The sequence below is a fragment of the Diabrotica undecimpunctata genome, chromosome 1, assembly GCF_040954645.1.
Source record: "Diabrotica undecimpunctata isolate CICGRU chromosome 1, icDiaUnde3, whole genome shotgun sequence".
Classification (NCBI taxonomy): Eukaryota; Metazoa; Arthropoda; class Insecta; order Coleoptera; family Chrysomelidae; genus Diabrotica; species Diabrotica undecimpunctata.
The window spans coordinates 93,308,199-93,328,679 of record NC_092803.1 but is presented as its reverse complement, the minus strand read 5'-3'; the positions used below and the strand labels follow the sequence as shown (position 1 = coordinate 93,328,679).

General features: G+C 31.7%; 1 protein-coding gene and 1 long non-coding RNA gene across 2 annotated transcripts; one reads left to right on the top strand and one right to left on the bottom strand.

The window, feature by feature from the left end:
- The first annotated feature begins 2,543 nt into the window (after positions 1-2,543).
- On the top strand, positions 2,544-4,094 carry LOC140433785 (matrix metalloproteinase-16-like). Its single transcript, XM_072521764.1, has one exon. It carries the CDS (start codon positions 2,544-2,546, stop codon positions 4,092-4,094), a length of 1,551 nt encoding a protein of 516 aa, XP_072377865.1.
- Positions 4,095-4,214: 120 nt separating this feature from the next.
- On the bottom strand, positions 4,215-10,844 carry LOC140439623 (uncharacterized). Its single transcript, XR_011950666.1, has 3 exons — positions 10,788-10,844; positions 8,800-9,123; positions 4,215-4,967 (listed from the first exon to the last, which is right to left on the bottom strand). It is a non-coding gene; the product is annotated as an uncharacterized lncRNA (long non-coding RNA).
- Positions 10,845-20,481: the final 9,637 nt, after the last annotated feature.

Here is a 20,481-nt window from a genome sequence, read left to right as displayed (position 1 = left end):
CAACTTGAACAAAAAATCTCGAACTCAATTAACAAAATTGAAAGCAGTTTTAATAAATCGATTAATGGGTTAGCTGATGACAATAAATTGGTTGGTTTGAAAATATCTGATTTATCAAAAGACATACATAATTTTAAAAATGATCTAAATATATTTAAACATGAAATGGAGAAGAGTCTTACGGATGCTGCCTACCAAACTACACAAAATATGATGAAAGCTCTGGAAATAGAAAAAAAGATTAAAACAATGGATCTTAATTCACAAGATTTGAAAATTCGTATTAAGGTAATAGAAGAATTCATTGAAAACAATGACTTAAAGCGTTAGAAGATTAAAAGTTTTGGAAGAGTGATGTCCGATGTAAAAAAGATGAAACGTAAAACCATAATACATTACGAAGCGGGTTACAGTTAGATATGCAAACAATAAATGATAATAGGATTCATAATATTGAGCAATGGCAGAAAAGTATTCGAGATGAATCGGATATGAGATCTTTATTAGATAATAAAGTATCAGATCTGTCAAAGACTTTGTTCGAGCTGGATGAACGTTTATCTGCAGCAGTAAAATAAATACAAGACTCACTTACTATATTAAACACATATTTAAACCCTTTAGTCCAAAGAGGTAAAGCGTTAGAAGGTAGGCATGGCCAATTCCAAAGAGAAGATAGAACTGGTTAACGAGCTCCATAAGCAAGCACGAAAAAAATATCCGAGACGACGTACAATCATTAAAGGCTTAGACGATTTATGGCAGATGGACTTGGCTGAAATGCGATCTCATTCTCATAACAATAGAAATTTTAAATTAATTTTAGTTGTTATCGATTGTTTCTCGAAATACCTTTGGACTCGTCCATTAAAGACAAAAACCGGTGAAGAGCTAACTCAAGCATTTTCGGATATACTCAAACACAGTAAACGAACACCGAAAAATCTGCAGTCGGATCAGGGAACTGAATTTTACAACAACAAGTTTCAAAATTTAATGAAAAAACATAAAATAAATCACTACTCTGTTTTCACTACCATGAAAGCAGCCATAGCTGAACGCGTCATTAGAACGTTGAAATCCAAACTATACAAGTATTTCAGCTTACACGGTACATACAAGTGGATTGACATATTACCCAAAGTTACGTCTGAATACAACAATACAAAGCATTCAAAAACGGGATATAAACCATCACAAGTGAACAAATCCAATGAAAAGAAGATTTTAAATAACAAGTTTAGGTATTTAAAAATCGCAGGTCCACGAAAATTTAAAGTTGGTGACATTGTACGCATCAGCAAAACCAAAATGTTATTCGACAAGGGGTACGTTCCAAGTTGGACAACAGAATTATTCAAAATTACTAAAATTAATATTACCAACCCTGCAACATACATGCTCGAAGACATGCAAGGCATACCTATAAAAGGAGCCTTTTACAATGAAGAATTACAGAAAACAGCCAATCCTGATATTTACTTAGTTGAAAAAGTTTTACGTCGCAAAGATAAAAAAATGTACGTCAAATGGCTTGGCCTTGATGCAAAATATAATAGTTGGATTGATAATGACGCCGTCATCTAAAAGGTGGGGGAACAGAAGTATGAAAAATTGAGGATAAACACGTAGAAACACGTTTTTCTTTTCTCAGTTTGTTGCAGTCAGTTAGCTAGTCAAAATGTATTCCCAAGATACTGGATACTCAAGCGGCAGCGAGTATGATGTCACCCTTTCACCATCATCCGAAACATCAATCGTATTTGAAGGCTATGACCGTGAGCTGGATGTACTCCTAGAGAAGTACGAAGAAGCGGCCAAGAACGAGACCCATTACCTGCTGTACACACAGTTTTTAAATGAATCATACCAAATTGGATGTGGTCTAAGTCCAGCCAGAACATACACTCCTGCGATAATTATGTGGAAATCACCATGGCAGAAAATATCTTTCAGTACATATGAATGGGAACAATTAATTACCCAACTCAATGAGAATAGTTTTTTCTATGAGAACGTAACCGTTTCTGATGATCCTGCTGAAATTCAGTGCGGTGACTATTGCAGAATTCGACAAATAATCTACGACAACATCAAATTCCTCGAAATAACCAAGCATGACATTAACTTTTGTCTCTCAGAAAGTGAACACCCTTTTAGAAGCAAACAACGAACTTTTAACACCATATGTGACAATGTTAGAGACTATTGAATTTCCAAATTTTTATTATAATACGCTTAATATTGTTCGAGAAAGTTTTAGTAATCAAAATTATACGTGTTTTGACGCCATTCAAAAGTTGTATAGATTTGCACGTGAAGGATATACTTTACAACATGTGGCGTTAGGACAACTTATATTTTTCTGTAAACATAGGATCGCTAATGATCTTGAAAGAATTTAATAAAGCTTGTAAAATATGTATCTATTGTTTTATTTATTTAAAATTAAAAATAAGATTAGTCAAGTTGGTGGGGTCAAAGAGTGTCAACTTTTACTTGTATTAAACTGATTCTTTTTATTTGAATCAGTATCATTCGAGATGCAAACCAATAAAGTTGTTCTGCTCATCGTAACTGGCATCGTAAGTTTTTGCTTAGGTGAAAATTTTAACGAGACAAATGCGGTGTCATGGTTAGAACAATATGGTTATATCACCACAAGTGAAACTGCACACACTGATATTGCTGAAATACTGCAAAAGTTTCAAGAAAAATATAATTTACCTGTGGATGGAAAATTAAATAGAGAAACTGTGGAGTTAATGCAGAAACCAAGATGTACACAAGGAGACAATGCGTACGCTGTAAAATCAGCATGGAAAAAATTTGATATAAAATGGTATTTTCCCCAATTTACTCCTACAGCTTTGGAAGTCGCTAAAAGAGTATTTAAAATATGGGAAGAAGCATCAAAATTTAAGTTTACTTATCTGCAAGTCCCAAATCCAAATCCGGATATAACTATAACAGTCGTTCCAAAGCAGCACTATTTTCGATATAATTGTCAGGGTAACAGCGCATGTCCTTATACATTTACAAGTGGTGTATTGGCACATTCTTATTTTCCACCAGTAACTGGATGCATAGAAATTCATATGAATAGCAATCTAACATGGGATTTCAGTTTGAATTCTACAGCGGAGGGTCGAACAAATTTCTTTGCTGTCCTTCTTCATGAAGTTGGTCACGCTTTAGGTTTATCGCATAGTAGCGATAGGAAAGCTGTAATGTATCCGTTTTATCAAGCTTTACCTACCAACATATCTGAAGATGATAAAATGGGCTTAGAAGAGTTATATGGACCTAAAACTAAATCTGCATCTATTCCAACTCAACCTGTTGTTACTAGGGTCAGTTCACCAACTTTAAAGACAACCACAACAGAAAGATCTAGGAGTAAGGCAACCACAATAGCTAGGAGTAATAAATCGATGCAAAATGCCATAACGAATGTATGTGAATTAGAATACCCAGATTTAATATTTTTAGCATACGCTCCATCATTTCCAACATACCGAATGTATATAGTAAGTAAGGATCTGATATGGAAATATGACTTAAATAATGAAAAGATACCCGCCAATGCTGAACAATTTATAAGATATTTGCCAAGGGGAATTACGAACGTAACACATGTTTTTCAAAGTACCAATGGAGATTTAATTGGTGTAAGTAGGAATCGTATATACGCAGCAGCATTTCCTAGCTTAAGAATACATACAGATAACATGGTACCTGAAGTAAATAACGCAAGAAGTATTACCGGTTTATTTCAAACAAATTCAGGAAAAAAATTTGTTTGTTTTGATGGCTCATTTATTGAATTTAATGATAAAGGCGTTATCTCAAGAGGACGTATTAGTGACATTTTTCCAGGAATACCAAATGATATTACATCAGCATTTAATTATATTGATGGGCATATATATTTCTTAAAGCAAAACATTTATTACAAGTTTAATGAATTTACAAGAAGTGTCATTGAAAAAGGTACTTTTAATTGGAATATGTTAGGGTTCCCTTGTCCAGATAATGGATTAATAAAACAACTGAAATCCTTATTAGCTAAACTAAATTTATATTATAAATAATTAATGTCTAAATGGGAGTTTGTATTGGGAAAAGGTAAATAAAAATAAAGAATATTTTACAAAAAAGTCTTTTATTCGTTATTCGTTCGTTATTCGTTCGTTATTCGTTAATCGTAATCGTAAAATCGTATTCGTTTTGATAGAGTTAACATTTTTGTGGTTATGATCAATACAACTAAAAAAAAAAAAGTAAATAATTATTTTACAAGAAAGTTTTTTATTATTTACATTTTACAGATATACAAATATACAGATCGTCTTTAGCAAAAAGTTAAATTTTATTAACATCTTAAATGTTGGAGAATCTTACTCTTTGATTATGATTTCCGTGTAAATCCTCCTCACAATCATATCTATCCTTTAGTTCAAAGAGTACTTCACAAAAACCATTTTGACACCAGGATGATTTTTTTCTAAATATCAAATGCAAGTCTGACGCTAAGCAACTAACATGAAAATTATCAGATACAGCTTTTAGACATTTTTGTTTTTCAGAGAAAATTAATTTAAATACTCTGTAACATGGGCGACAGAGTAGCAAATTATATTTTGATATTTTATAATACCTAAACCATAAGCAATAGTAATCATTAAGTGCAAAAGATTCAAAATCCTCACAATCTATAATTGCCTGACGAAGTGCGGGTGAAATATTTAATTCTAGATCATGATTCTCAAAGTCACAAACTTGAAAAGGTTCATAAGGAACGGGGTTAGTTTTAATTTGCGTCCATTTAATTTTACTAAATTGTTGAACTATTTTTTCCGTTAACACCCATGGTAAAGGCGATCTGCTAATAAATTTTGAAATTTCATGTGTGTTTTTGATAATAGTGCTTATACATAAATTTTGTAGACTTTCCATCTCCAAATCTGAAAAATGAATTCACCTATGTGTTATACTATAGTGACCCCATGGTAAAGTATCAAAAGTGTTCGACAGTAAGTACCGTTTATCATCAAAAGGGTTTAAGGCTATTTTAGTTTGCTCAATACTGTAAACTTCATGTAATTTGGATTGTATACAACGCTGTGTTGCATAAAAAAGTGATTTTGATTCGACAGTTTCACGAAAATGTTTCAAACAATTCAAATAATCATCAAAGTTAATTTTAGTCTTTACAACATTCATCTTAACCCCTTTTGACTTTTTAACATCTTTCTCTCCAGCCACTTTATATGTATATTGCTTTGAACGAAGACCTATGAAGTGAGTCATGATTTTTGAGTTATTCTCATCTTTCATTAGACCAGGCACTTTTTTGTTTACTAAAGGAATATTCCAAGGATTCTTTGGAGGATAATCGCTTGTATCAAATCTATGAATATCAGTCTTAATCATTTCCTCGTATATATCATTACATTCAGTTTCATAAATCAGTCCATCAGTATCAATATAAAGCAATTTATTTTGATTTAATGGGAATTTTTGTAACATATAGTCATAATGAAATTCATATATGCAGATTTTAGACAGTTCTAAGATTGTCATTCCAACATACAATGGTTTATTGAAAATAATTTCAGTTTTCTTTAATTCTACTGCCATTAATGATTCATCGAAAATAACGCGACTATGAAACTTCGGGCTAGCAATCAAATTTCGAGCACCTATTCGTCCCTGCCATTTATTGACTAATTTCACCAACCTATGCTTCCTCTGGTTTTCCATAGTTTTTCCGAATACAGCGTTATTCATGAGTTTGTATAAGTTTTTCTCAAAGCTTGTTTTAGCTTGAGCCCTCAATTGTGTATTAAGAGCAATGTAACCTTTTAACCAAGCCATCTGCTTAAATCTCAATACCTTATGAATTCTAGTAAGAACTAATCCATGTGATATAGCCTGTTTTAGGTTCCTGTAGTGAATAACGTAGTTAGTTTTATTGTGCAGAGTAGACAAGAGTTTAGATTGTTTGGAACCAGGAAGTTTGCAATGTTCTACACAAAACGGTAAATCTTTATGGTGGTCATGTAAGTTTTCTGGGTAAGAGAGATCAACTTCAAGAATGTATCCCTCTTTTGCATCGTCGGGTATTGACATAACATCGATATTTGTATCATCCCAATGGAAACCTCCATAAGGGAGTGGTTCACTCATCGCCCAACCATATAAATTGTTAACATCAAGATACATGAGATATTTAGAAGGTTTAGTTGGATCGTAATTCATCATGTATTTGTTGTTAGCCTCCCCCATACGGTTACAACACTGTGAGATACCTCCACGTATACCTCGTTCATAGAATAAAAGCATATCAACATCTTGTATAGTTTCCAAGTGACATCCTGTATACTTAAGCATTGCATCCCATGTGAAACCCGGGATGGTATAATAGTGTCCTGGATCTAACCCATATGTCTTGTAGCATGTGTCTCTAAAAGTTTCGAAAACTACAGCCAAAAGAAGTATATCTGTCTTCATGTATAAATTACTGTAATCCCAAAGAGTTTTCATGTTAAATTTCTCCCAAACTAATTTAGCGTGAGCATAATTTAAATCTGATATATGCTCATCGTTCAGTTTATTGTAAAATTTTTCTTTATTTGGCAACTTTGTTTCATCCAACCGTTCAATTTTATCTAAATAATCATAAAAGAACACTCCTTTTTTAGTTAACAACTTGAACGTTTCATCATCTAAATTTGGAAATTGTTTTCTTAAAATTCCGAAATTTTCTGGCTTCAAAGTTAAAACTAGGCTATCTAATGAACTCCCCATAAATCTAAAAGTATCAATGAAACGGAAACTAATATTTGTCTTTTTATGGTAAACTGTGAAACTAATATATTTTTCTTTGTTGATGGGTAAAATGGAAATGTGGTACATTTTCGCTAAATCCTTTATTATGAAATGTGAGTCGTAACCACTCATATTGTGGAAGGCTATTGGAACCACAAATGATTTCTTATAATCTAAATTGCACCCACTATGTGCAAAACCTCTAAAATTGCCAGTCAAATGACAATGGTCTTTTACAATATGATCCTTTTCCAAAAATTTTCTATTGCAAATGTGACATCTCTCAGTAGCATCTTTTAAACTTACTTCAACGTTCATGGGTTGAATATCTATTAATTTTGAATAAATAAATTGAGCCAAGTTATCAATTTCATGTGAAAACCATGACATACAATCCATACCCACACGGCTTTTATAAAATGATAAATTATCGTCATAATTACACTTAAAATATAATCCAGCACTGTACGCTGTGTGTCTTTGATATGGATACGTTGATGTAGTTGATGGTATTGGGTGGGATACGCGCAGAGGAACGAGCAGTGATTCAAAATCTGCATATACTAGGAACGGCAATTTTTCTTTGTAAACAAAATTTTTAAATTTAACATATGGTTCCTTGGTGAAACTTATTTTGCAGTCATCTATCTTTTCACAGTAGATGGTATGAGCATCCAACTTTTCTTTTGTATAAAAATAATTAAGACATCTATCACATATAAATTTTTTTCCATGATGTTTAGAAAGTTGTGATTTGACAAGTTTACCTAAATCTTTTATCCAAATATAGTGAAAATGTATTATATCTTCATCACGTCCACCACTCCATGGTCCGACGTTGTCCACTTCATTATTAAAATAATATTTATTTTGAACTATCAACAAATTGACATGTTTTTCTCGTTTGTGTTTAGTTAATCTTACAGGAAGCACTGAAAAGTTGAAATGCTCGTCTTTAACATTTAGCTCGAAAACGTTAACAGAAATATTTTCATTATTTTTTTCAAAGAGGGGAATTTGATTTAGAGTTACTGGAAATGTAAGACCTTTTAAATTAAGAACTTTGGTGTAGTGAGGGTATGAATTAGTTTGGTTAGCGTTTACGTTAACTGAATATAATGCTGATACAATAGCCCAAGCAAAACAAGCCTGGTCGTTATTCTTAACATTAATACAAGCTCGTTTTTTAGCAACTTTCGGATGCAATTGAATATACGATGAGGCTCCTTTAGCCATTTCAAATTTATTAATGTTTATTTCTAAAGATATAATTTTATTCAGTGCCCAACCACTTTGAGATTCCGCAAATTCAGATAAATCGTTTAAAACAACATCTTTAACAAAAACTTCAAACCAATAACTTAAATCGGTAATCACATCAATAATTTCATTTTTAGTTTGAAAATATTTTCTTTCTAAAATTTCCACATCTTCAGCTTTTTTGATAAATTCCCCACAAAATGTAGTATTTACCTTTAGTATGCCCATTGTTTTTAAGTTGAATTCAATTTTTTTTTTAAATAGTTTAAAAGCATCAGCAAAAAACTGTAAAATATCTTTATGCTCTTTATTAATAATTATTCCTGTTTGTACTCTACTTTGAAAAATTGATACTATATTTCTCCAAACAACTTTTGCTTTACTTTTACGTCTAATATTTAACCCACCACCTGCAACAGAATTTAAATTTTGAAGTATAATTAGAAATCTTTTAAGGATCCCTACATTAGTTTGAAGTTTTCGTAGCGTCCCTATACTTAAATCACCATCCTTAATAGCTAAATTGCATAAACATATATGTTTTTTAACTTGCTTTATATAATTTTTTCTTTCTCTATCTGAACAACGCTTTTTAAAAAAAGTAGTTTTTCAGCTTCATCAAATTTTTTAATTATCTCACTACTAAGTATAGTAATTTCCTCAGAATTCATTTTTCAAAATTTGGAATATAAAAAATCTACTTACAGTTTTCTTTTTTTCTTAAATTTCAATTATTTCAAATGACGCTGCTGGATTTGGTTTGCCCGTGCTCACCAGGCCTCTGAAGACGACAGCGTACTTTTCAGTCTTAAACTGTTCTATATAGGGGATGTAGTCCTCGGTAACCCGCTTCGGTAGGAACACCACAGTTTCCTCTAGTTCTAATAGCACCGTTTGTCCAAATGTTGTGGTGACAATTTTAGAATTTACTATTTTAAATGGTTTGTCAACTTGCAATTGCTGCAGCTTTCTAATCGGCTTTGCCTCCTTCTGGATAACAGAAACTTTGTTAAGTTTGTTTAAATCCATCTGAAATAATTTTAAATATAAGTTTATTTGCTACAGTGTAGATTCTATCATTAAAAAAGATGAAAAAAGACAATAACAAGATAAAAAATCTAGGTCGAGGCTACAAAATCATAGCTATATATAATAGGATACATTACATACGAGTTTTACAGCTCGTAATACAAGGTAGACGTGGACTAGGACACAAACGACACTCATAACTTAAGAATGTACACAAAAAAACCAACAAATACCACGCTACTGTGTCTCTTGCAGGTCTGAGGTAAAATTGCAACAGTAAAAACATAAAAGATGATAAAAAGCTAAAACTAACTTAAAATTCTAACAGTAAAACATAAAAGAATATAAAACATTAAAATGGCAAACAAGCAGAAACTACAAACTCATAGTTATATACGTACAAGTTTCTACAGCTTATAATAGAAGATTAACGTGGACCAGGATGCAAACAAAACTCATAACTTAAGAATATACACAAGAAGGCTTAAAATAATAAAAAAACATTTACCAGCAAATACTATGCTATTGTGTAGATTTCAAGTCTTTAAAGTAAAATCGTAACAGTAAAACATAAAATATGACAAAACATTAATATGATGATGAAAAAGAAGAAACTACAAAATCATAGTTATACAATAGAATGCATTACCTACGAGTTTCTACAGCTTGTAATAGCAGGTAGACGTGGACCAGGACTCAAACGAAACTCATTACTTAAGAATATGTAATAAACGTGGACCAGGACTCAAACGAAACTCGTAACTTAAGAATATACACAAGAAGGTCTGAAAAAAAGCATTTACCAGCAAATGCTATGCTATTGTGTAGATTTCAGGTCTTTAAGGTAAAATTATTAAATTAAACATAAAAGAAGAAGATGAAAGACGTGGACCAGGCTCAAGCATTACCTACGAGTTTCTACAGCTTGTAAAAGCAGGTAGACGTGGACCAGGACTCAAACGAAACTCATAACTTAAGAATATGTAATAAACGTGGACCAAGATTCAAACGAAACTCGTAACTTAAGAATATACACAAGAAGGTCTGAAAAAAAAAGCATTTACCAGCAAATGCTATGCTATTGTGTAGATTTCAGGTCTTTAAGGCAAAATTATTAAATTAAACATAAAAGAAGAAGATGAAAGACGTGGACCAGGCTCAAGCATTACCTACGAGTTTTTACAGCTTGTAAAAGCAGGTAGACGTGGACCAGGACTCAAACGAAACTCATTACTTAAGAATATGTAATAAACGTGGACCAGGACTCAAACGAAACTCGTAACTTAAGAATATGCACAAGAAGATTGGAAAAAAAGCATTTACCAGCAAATGCTATGCTATTGTGTAGATCTCAGGTCTTTAAGGAAAAAATTATAAGATTAAACATAAAAGAAGAAGACAAAAGACGTGGACCAGGACTCAAGCATTACCTACGAGTTTCTACAGCTTGTAATAGCAGGTAGACGCGGACCAGGACTCAAACGAAACTCATAACTTAAGAACATACACAAGAAGGTTTGAAAAAAGCATTTACCAGCAAATGCTATGTTGTTGGGTAGATTTCAGGCCTTTAAGGTAAAATTATAATATTAAACATAAAAGAAGAAGACAAAAGACTTCTGAACACAAGTAGCAAATATTTAAATAAAAAAATATATACTTACTTTTTAGTTGTATTGATCACACTCACAATGACGGAAACTCTATGAAATGGCAATCCGCGATTTTTGCTTAAATAGCAGCTAATTCGGAAATCCCTTGTGAATTTTACGCCCCTTTTAACTAGTAATTTGCAAATACACACCATTGGACTGTGGGTGTATCTGGTTGATGGTTTAAATTTCAAAACCTTAGTTTCTTTATATGAATTCTAAACTGTATATACATTAACGCATTATCGGAATGTGGGTGTATTCAGTTGATGGTTTTAACTTACAAAACATTCGTTCGAATAAAATGAAATTATCATTTTCTCTTAATTCTAAAACTGTATATACTTTTACGCGTTATCAGAAAGTGGGCGTATCTAGTTGATGGTTTAAATTGCAAAAATTCGTTTCTTTATATGAATAAAATGAAATTTTATTTAATACTAAAAAATTAAATCGTTGCTTTTTAGCTTGCTAATGACCAATATATACGACATATCTGCATTGCCTAATTTCCCCATTTATCATATTTTGTTACTAAATATCTACATAACACCATAAAATTTCCTTTACTCATCTTTTCACCGCTTCTTCTTTACCATTTCGAACACACACCCCCTCTGACGTCAGGGGAGGCTTTCTTGTACATCTACACAGGCCCCAACGCCACCTAACCAACTCTGTCAGCAAATTATTCATTCCAACAATATTATTACAACAATATTGCGTATTTTCTACTTCTCACCCTTTTTTTCAACCCTATCACGATAGGGTGTACTTCTTTCATACTTATATTTCTTGTACATCACCCCCTACATCCCCAGAGGCTACTTCTACGGCCTCAACGCCACATACCAGCCATCCAACTGGCCGCCATCTTTTATTTGAAATTCCCATATTTTCTCTACTTAAATAGCCATGAGTAAGTCGTGTCTGGCCGATACGGAGACGGGTGTCATCAGGTGCCACCAATCACGCACCTCGATGTGCATCGCCCTTCCTTCTGGAACTTATAATTAAATTTAATTGGTTGAGAAATGAAAAAGTTTCATATAAAAGTTAATTTATCTTTAAATGTGGGACATTTTCGGATCTCAAGTCAGTATGGTTTTACCCGTCTAGGGTAGCTCCCTAGAGCACTTTGCTCGAAGGGCTCTGCGAATTTTCCAAGACTATGAAGCTGAGTTTTTTTCTTCTTAGAAAACCTGTGTTTTATTTCTACAAAAGTAAATAAACCATAAAGGCATTGTCTTTTTCAAGACAATGCCACAATAAGGGCGTACCGGCTAACTACGCAATATTGCAACATATTGCGCAATAGTTTGAGACATTAATAAACATGGAAACTTGCACCAAGATGCTATCGACTTTTCATACGTTTATTAATTACACCGGAGACGATACGGGTAAGCATCACATGCTCTCTTCTGTCTTTTACTTTTGGTTTCCAAAGATATGGATGTTTGTTAACTTCGTATAGCCTTAATGGAGTGTTGTTCCAAGTTTGTTGCCATTTTTGAATTATTTTTTGTTTTAAGTATGGTTTTAAATCGTTTTCTACCATTATGTTACTTTCTTCGGACATCAGGTTAGTTGGTGCGTTTTTAGCTAGTTTATCTACAACTTCGTTACCTTCAATTCTGACATGAGAAGGCACCCATAAAAAATGAACTTGGATGTTCTTATTTGAAATGTTTTTAAGTTCTTTTTTAATAAGAAGTAGAAGGGGGTTGTCTTTTTAGAATTGCGAATAATTCAGCCGAAAAGATGGTTGTAATTGACGACAATTTGAAACTAACTGAGATAGGTTTGTTAGACTGATGTCGATAGCCGGAATAGATATTGTCCGTGGCGCAGGGTTGCGGATTGAGGAGGTATCATAAGTTTTTGGAAATTGAAAATTTAATTTGGATAAGTATGAGCGTATACGAAAGTAAAAAGAATGATCAATTTGATGTGTTTGAAAATTAATTTGTAAATCGATCAGCAAAAACGTTATGCAGAACTGGATTATTTCGGTTTCATGACACCGCTGGTGCATATGTTAGGCTTATCGGAAAATATGAATTTTACTACAACGAAATATAAACAATTTATGAAAATTTGATGATTTGAAGGAAAAAAATGTCAAATTAGGCTAGAGCAATAACTGAAACAAAAGAATCAAGTGGAAATAATGTCGAATTAATTTGAAAATTATAATACCAACATAAAAACAAAAATAAAAGAGGCTCTTTGAGAAAGAAAAATAGACACACTTTATTAAAAGAGGTAAAAGTAAAATGCTAAGAAAAAAAATGCTTATATAAAATGAAGACCTAAAAGTCCGCCGGAGGGTTTGAAACAGATGTGAAAGAGGTCAAAAACCAAAAGAGTATACACTTGTAACTCCAGAAATATCATTAAATTAATTAACGCAAATCGTACGAACTGAAATACAAGAATTCATCACACAGTTAAAAAATAGAACCCCCACGAAAAAAATACAGTAGAGTATAACTACTTTTGTACTCTAGCATTATGGTAAGAAGTTAAAAATATAAATACCTAAATAATTATATTACCGAAAAGTTAATAAAAACTTCTGTTTGTTAGCGGCAAGAGAAAGCGTATATCAGAATGTATTATGAAAAATTTTGTTAATAATACAGTATGCAATATAATATAATGACAAGAATACTTTTATATCTTTCCTTATGGCATATTTTTAAAACAAAGCTTCTATACTGGCATTGTATTACTTTTTCTCTCTACAGTAAAATGCTAAGGTAAGCGACACGGAACTAGCGCCACAAGATGGCGTCGTGAAGGGTAGCTTCATAGAATAGCGGCTCTTGGCATCGATTCACTACTCTTGATCAATTCGTTTTTAGTCATTATATATTTACTCTAAAAATAACTAACAAAATATAGACATTAAATGAGAAGTAAAAATTAAAAGAATAATATGTCACTAAAAGACTTGATTTGTAACGATTATCAAAATTGAATAAAAGTCATAAATGTCATCCGGTTAATAACAACATTAAATCGTCTGTCAATAAAAAATGTGAAGAACAATTGGACAACACATAGTTTGGATTTAGAGGTGGATTGGGAACAAAAGAGGAATTGTGCGCAATGGTGGTACTATTACAAAAATGAAGAGATTATAATGAAAGCGTATTCTTATCTAATATAGATTTTCAAAAGTATTTGACACAGTTCAACCTGGTAAGCCCATACATGCATTAAAACACATAAACCTAGATACCAAAATATTAATTTAATAAAAAATCTACTAAAATCAAACAGCGGTCATGCGGGTGAAAGATGAGACAAATCAAGCAGAAATTCAAAAAGGAGTCAGCGAGAGATGTTTGTTGTGATGTGAAATGTCACCACAATTATTTAATGTGTACTCCCAACTACTATTTTAGGAGACACTATGGGAAAGAAGTAAGGAATGGAGTGAGCATCATTAATAACAAAAAATTTGCATACTAAACCCCAATTATGACAGACAATATAGATGATTTACAAATTCTTATATAAATCATTAACAGATAAAGCAAAAAGATAGGACTAAACTAAACAGATAAAAGTCAATGTTTACAAATAAGAAATTGAGTATGGTTATTAGATTGAGATCGTCGAATGTTATGCGCCAAGATCGCCAAATCTGTAAACAAATTAAAGGCATTCGAAATGTGGCTATATCGGCGTATTCTTAAAATTTCTTGGACTGTAAAAGTCTCAAACGAATTGTCTATCTGGACATCGTATCTGGGCCACATAGTTCCAAACGATAAATACTCTCTTCTACGCGTCATCATGCAAGGAAGAGTAGAGGGAAGAAAAGTCTTGGGAAGAAAGACAAAATCTTTAAATCTCAAAAAGAATATCTAAAGTCAAATTTAACACGATTTCAAGCCTTGTAGTGAAATTTTGTTTCTTATTACAATACCGGATCCTGGAAAATTTTAAATACATTAAATTAAATCTCTCGTAAATTATAAAGCCTATTCTTAGATTAAAATAACAGACTTCTTAGTATTATGATATGTAGTATTGTGATAATGTATAGGTGTCAGTATTCTTTTAAAAGAGATTTATAGATTGGTATATAAATTTCACGGTCATGTTTCATACGGTTTTATCTTTCATACAAACATTAAAAACCTTAAAAAGTTTCATTTTACATACAATTGGCACGTTGGCTCTGAAAATGACCTATAAATATGCATTGTTAAAAATCGTATAGATTTATCAATTTAAAATATTCTTTGTCGTCTTGATTATTTATCTCAATTCGTTCCTAATTAAGCACATGTTGTCCACAAGGTACCTCTCTCATTTTTTAATTACTACTTTTTTTTACCTTTTTGTCATAGTTTTCCTCATTTTCTTTATTCATATTGATTTCATTCATAACGAATATTGGGTAGTTTATTGTTTCATGAAACTTTCTCCTTATATGTCCGTATCATACAAGTTGTCTAGTTATTATAGCGTATATAGTGTCGTATGTTAATTCCATTTTATTTAACAACAAAATACTAAAAACTTTGTTTTCAAAACTTTCACCAAATTAATTGTATCTTACCACTACAGCTGTTTCGGCAGAGTGCCTTTCTCAAGTCTCAAATTTCTCGAATCCATCAATCATCTATTGTATTTCTTATCAAGATTTTGAAGCAGCTGTACTCCATTAGTCCATTTTTGTTGCTTTTTGTCACTGTTTCTTTTTTTTTCTTTATTGTCATCATTACGTAGCGCTACAACACTGAGTGGGTCTTCGCTAACTACAACTTTTTTCCAAGTTGATCGATTTTCCACGAATCTTCAATGAAATGTTAATTTTCTAAGATATGATTGGATGTTTTCTCTCCATTGTATACTGAGACACCCAAGTGGCATTCTTCTGTGCTAAGTTTCTTCCATACCAGTTTTACAAGTTTGACATCTTGGCGTCTATGCATGTGTCCGATCTACCTTAAGCGATTTATTTTCCTGAACAATATCGTTATAAGAGCTTTCTTTATTCAGTATATGTTCTTATTCTATACGGATTTGTAGTGATATAATAATGAGGTTAAAAATTTTTAGAAGAATTATGCTCTGTATTTCTTTAGTGACATTATTATTAACCGTGATTATTGATCTAAGATATTTAAAGTATTCCATACTTTCGAAATTGAAGTTGTTGACTTTATTATTTTATCTAGATGTATTGAATTGCTCTCTTCTTTTGATTCGCTTGTATTTGGTTTTCATTTTGTTGATTTTAAGTGAAACATTTTTCGTACTCTCTTCACTTTGTTAATGTCGTTTGCGGACGGGAGAGAGTTTCTTATGAAATCAATATCATTAGCATATGCTAGGAGTGCTTTGTACCTTGGTCCATTAATGGATTGCATCTTAAATATGCGTTATTTCTATTTTAGTAAGCTGTTCATAAATTTTTTGAATATTTAAATCGAGAATCTGTATTTATTCGACTGTTTTATAACACAGTTTCTTGTCGCCTATTTTAATCTCTGTTTTTTTGGTTCGGTTATCATTATTACAAAGATTTTTCGGGATATCGACATAGGGAACTCGATGGTATGTCCTTAACGTTTCCATAACCAACGTTCGAATATTTGTCTTACTGTAAAGTCATGACGATTTTACTAGGAAATATAGTGCTATTTAATAATATTAAAGTTCAAGCAACAATTCCTATATGCCTTAACTTGGTACTGATATCTCTGCTCCCCGATCCCAGGTAGCAGTCAAGAAAACATTAAAACTGCTACACTCATGTTTCCTATTATCCAACGATTAGCCAGTCCAGGACTATACGCCTTATTATAGTACTGATATTGCTTCTGCCCCTCATAAGTGAATCCCCCTCATCCATTGTATTTCTTATACTTTCATTTCAATCCCTTCCAATCAAGATTTTGAAGCAGCTTTGCTCCATTAGTCCATTTTTGTTGCTTTTTGTCACTGTTTCTCCTTTCTCTTTATCATCATCGTTACGTAGCGCTATAACATTGGGTGAGTCTTCGCTAACTTTTCTCCGGTCGATTTTCCACGAATCTGTAATCAAACGAAATGTTAATTTTTTGAGATATGATTGGAAGTTTTCTCTCCATTGCATACTGAGACGCCCAAGTGGCATTTTTCTGTGCTAACTTCCTTCCATATCAGTTTTACAAGTTTGACATCTTGACGTCTATGCATGTGTCCGATCTACCTTAAGCGATTTATTTTCCTGAACAATATCGGTATAAGAGCTTTCTTTATTCAGTATATGTTCTTATTCTATACGGATTGGTAAGCGATATGATAATGAGGTTAAAACCTTTTTTTTATTATTTTTCTTTCATATATTCGTAGTTCTTTCCTATTTTGTCCATGATTCGCATCCATGTATTAAAATAGGTCTAAAGTTTGAATTATGCTCTGTGATTCTTTAGTGGCATTATTGAAGTTATACTTCTATAGGCACGGTCGGCGTTGGAAATTTGCACGGGAGTGAATCTGTGAAACCATTACATATGTAAGATAGTGAGTAAGAGAGAGACATAAGATATATTTTCTCTCTCTTCCTACCTCGGGAATAAAAATGTTCCTTTTGTATATATATTTAATATTATAAATATATTATATTATATTATATAATGTTATATACTTATATAATATAATATATATTAATATTATTATGTATGTGATATGTTTTGTATTATTTATTAAATGTTCATAATTATTTTAGGCTTTTGCATTTCAAAATAATCACTGTATGACAGACAACTGTCAATTTTGAAATCCGTTAGTATCATGTCTAATTGGCAAATCTTTTACGTGTTTGGTTCATACGCTGGTGTACGTGAGTTCAAATCCCAATATGAATTTCCTTTTTTATTTTTGAAATATATAAAAACTTCACGTTAATGTTATTAAATATATGTAATATACGCAAAAATGCTAAATTTTAAAATTAAATGAAAATTTACAACATAATCCGAGTTGTTGGTTTTTTATTTTTATCTTCGTAAAGTAAGTTATGTATATTGGCAGTTTTAAATACTTATGAATATTGCATTTTAATTTGTATTGTATTATTATATTGAATTATGTTGCAGTGTATTGTATTGTAATTTTTATATTAATAACAAAATAAACAATGCATTTTACTGCAGAGTATGCGTAAAAAAATTTTTTTGCATTCAACTCTTTTTATACATATATGAAAATAAAAATATATATTTTCATTAAAATATTGATACAATCCTTCATTTACTATACTCCTATTACAGGTCAAATGTTTATATACAGCAAAAGATGCACCATATACCTATATACCTAATTATTTTTCTCTTTCTGCTCTCTCTTACCTACAGCATTAAATATGTAATGATTGTGCAGATTGACTCCCATATAAATTTGTAACGGCGAACGCGTGTATAGAAGTATAACTTCTACCGGCAGTCCCACTGGACTGCCAAACCCGTTTTTTTTATTAACCACGATTATTTATCTAAGATATTTAAAGTGTTCCATATTTTCAAAATTGTAGTTATTAACTTTAATATTTTATCGAGATTTATTGAATTGGTCTCTTTTGTTGATTCGCTTGTATTTGGTTTTCATTTCGTTGATTTTAAGTGAAACATTTTTCGTGCTGTCTTCACTTTATTGAAGTTTTTGGACGGAAGAGTTTCTTATTAGAGTTATGAGATATATATATATATATATATATATATATATATATATATATATATATATATATATATATATATATATATATATATATATATATATATATATATTAGCATATGCTAGGAGTGCTTTGTCCCTTGGGCCGTTAATGGAGTACTTCTTAAATAGGCGTTATTTCTATTTTAGCAAGCTGTTCATTAATTTTTTGACTATTTGAATTGAGAATCTGTATTTTATTCGACTGTTTTATAACACAGAGTTTCTTGGAGCATATTTTCATCTTTGGTTTCCCGTATCATTATTACAGGGATTTTGCTGGATATCGACATAGTGAACCCGGTGGTATGTACATGATGTTTTCATAACCAACGTTCAAAAATTTTTCTTACTGTAAATTCATGATTATTTTACTAGGGAATATATTGTTGTTCAATAATAATAAAGTTCAGGCAATAATTCCTATATTCTCGGTATATAACTCGGTAATGATAATTCTGCTCCCCGATACCAGGTAGCAGTCCCGAAAACATTAAAACTGCTACACTCATGCTTCTCATTATCCAACAATTAGCCAGTCCAGAACTATACGCATTATTATGGTACTGATAATGCTGCTGCTCCTCATAAGTGAATAGAATATGCAAGGAAGGTTTTGACAATTTAATAGGATTTTGTATGTTAGAATATCTGAGAAAGTAAAGAATATCTATTTGCTATCCGGATTTAATCCATAAATTAAATAATAAAATGCTATAAAATAATGCTAGTAGCAGCAAAAAAAGCGGTCTAATAGTCACTAATGAGAAAATCAAATAAATGTTCTTTAACATACAAAAGAGAGGATCTAGATTAGGGCATAACGGAACAATAAAGCCATATAATTTTGAAAGATTGCAGCGTCTTAGATATCGTAGGTAACGTTGTTACATAAGAAATAAAAGTAAATATTCAGGTAGCTAACTGATGTATATGTATATATAACCCTCTTTTAAATCCAGAAGTCTAATTCGAATCCATAAAATTAGGGTATATAAAATAGTGAGCAAACCAGTGCTAATATGAGGAGACGTGACGAGAACGTATTAATTAGACCAGGATTGCTAGAAAAGCCATCAGAGGTATTTTCCGACTTACAGAGGTCCGAGTACTAACCAATACCGAACAGAACTAATTTCAAGATCAAACACATATATAAAGATAGCAACGTCGTACAAGAAACTAAATCTCAATGCTAAAGTTGCGCTGGCTTTATCCAAAGACTATAATAACTGCATTTCCAAGTTAAATTGGGAGGATGCCCCAAAAGAAAAAATGTCCTTAGGACTTCCACAAATGAAGGGGGAGGTAACATATGGTCAGATTTAGGAATAATGAGACTATCTACCGACCCATCATATTTATCAACACCTGCTATCCTACCTACAATCAATACTTATCTGTTGTGGACTATCAAATCAATTACATATAATCAAACGAACTAGGCTTAAAAAAATGATCCTAGAAAAGGCACTACAGAAATATTGACATAAATTTTAAAAACGCCATTTACGTGGCTGTATTTTCAAAAAGGCAATAGAATCTTGTTGCGTTCTGACTATACGATGACGATGATCTTTATATAGAAAATATAGAAAATAAAAGCAAGAGAACTATAATTATGAAACGACAAGATTACGAAATGAAAAGATTATATAAATCCCTTATATTTACACAGACTGGTTTACAAAAGGTAACCGAATGAGCATAAAAACACAGCTGTTTTAAAAACTTAATATTATTAGACGAATTTAGGATCAATTTCACTCAAAATATGATATGCTAAAATATGATATGACAGAAAAAAAGGCAATGACTTTTACAGCTGATTGCCACATAAATATCAATGTAAATATGATAATTGAAATATGAAACCCAAATATGATGATTTTGCCACAGCATATGAATATTGTCTCGTACTCTTATATAGCAATTTGTTGTCACATTTTAACCTGTTTATTTCCTTATTATCCATAAATGAGTT

Bases quoted from the DNA above. Each gene is read 5' to 3' on its own strand.
- LOC140433785 (XM_072521764.1), top strand. From the start codon at position 2,544: ATGCAAACCAATAAAGTTGTTCTGCTCATCGTAACTGGCATCGTAAGT.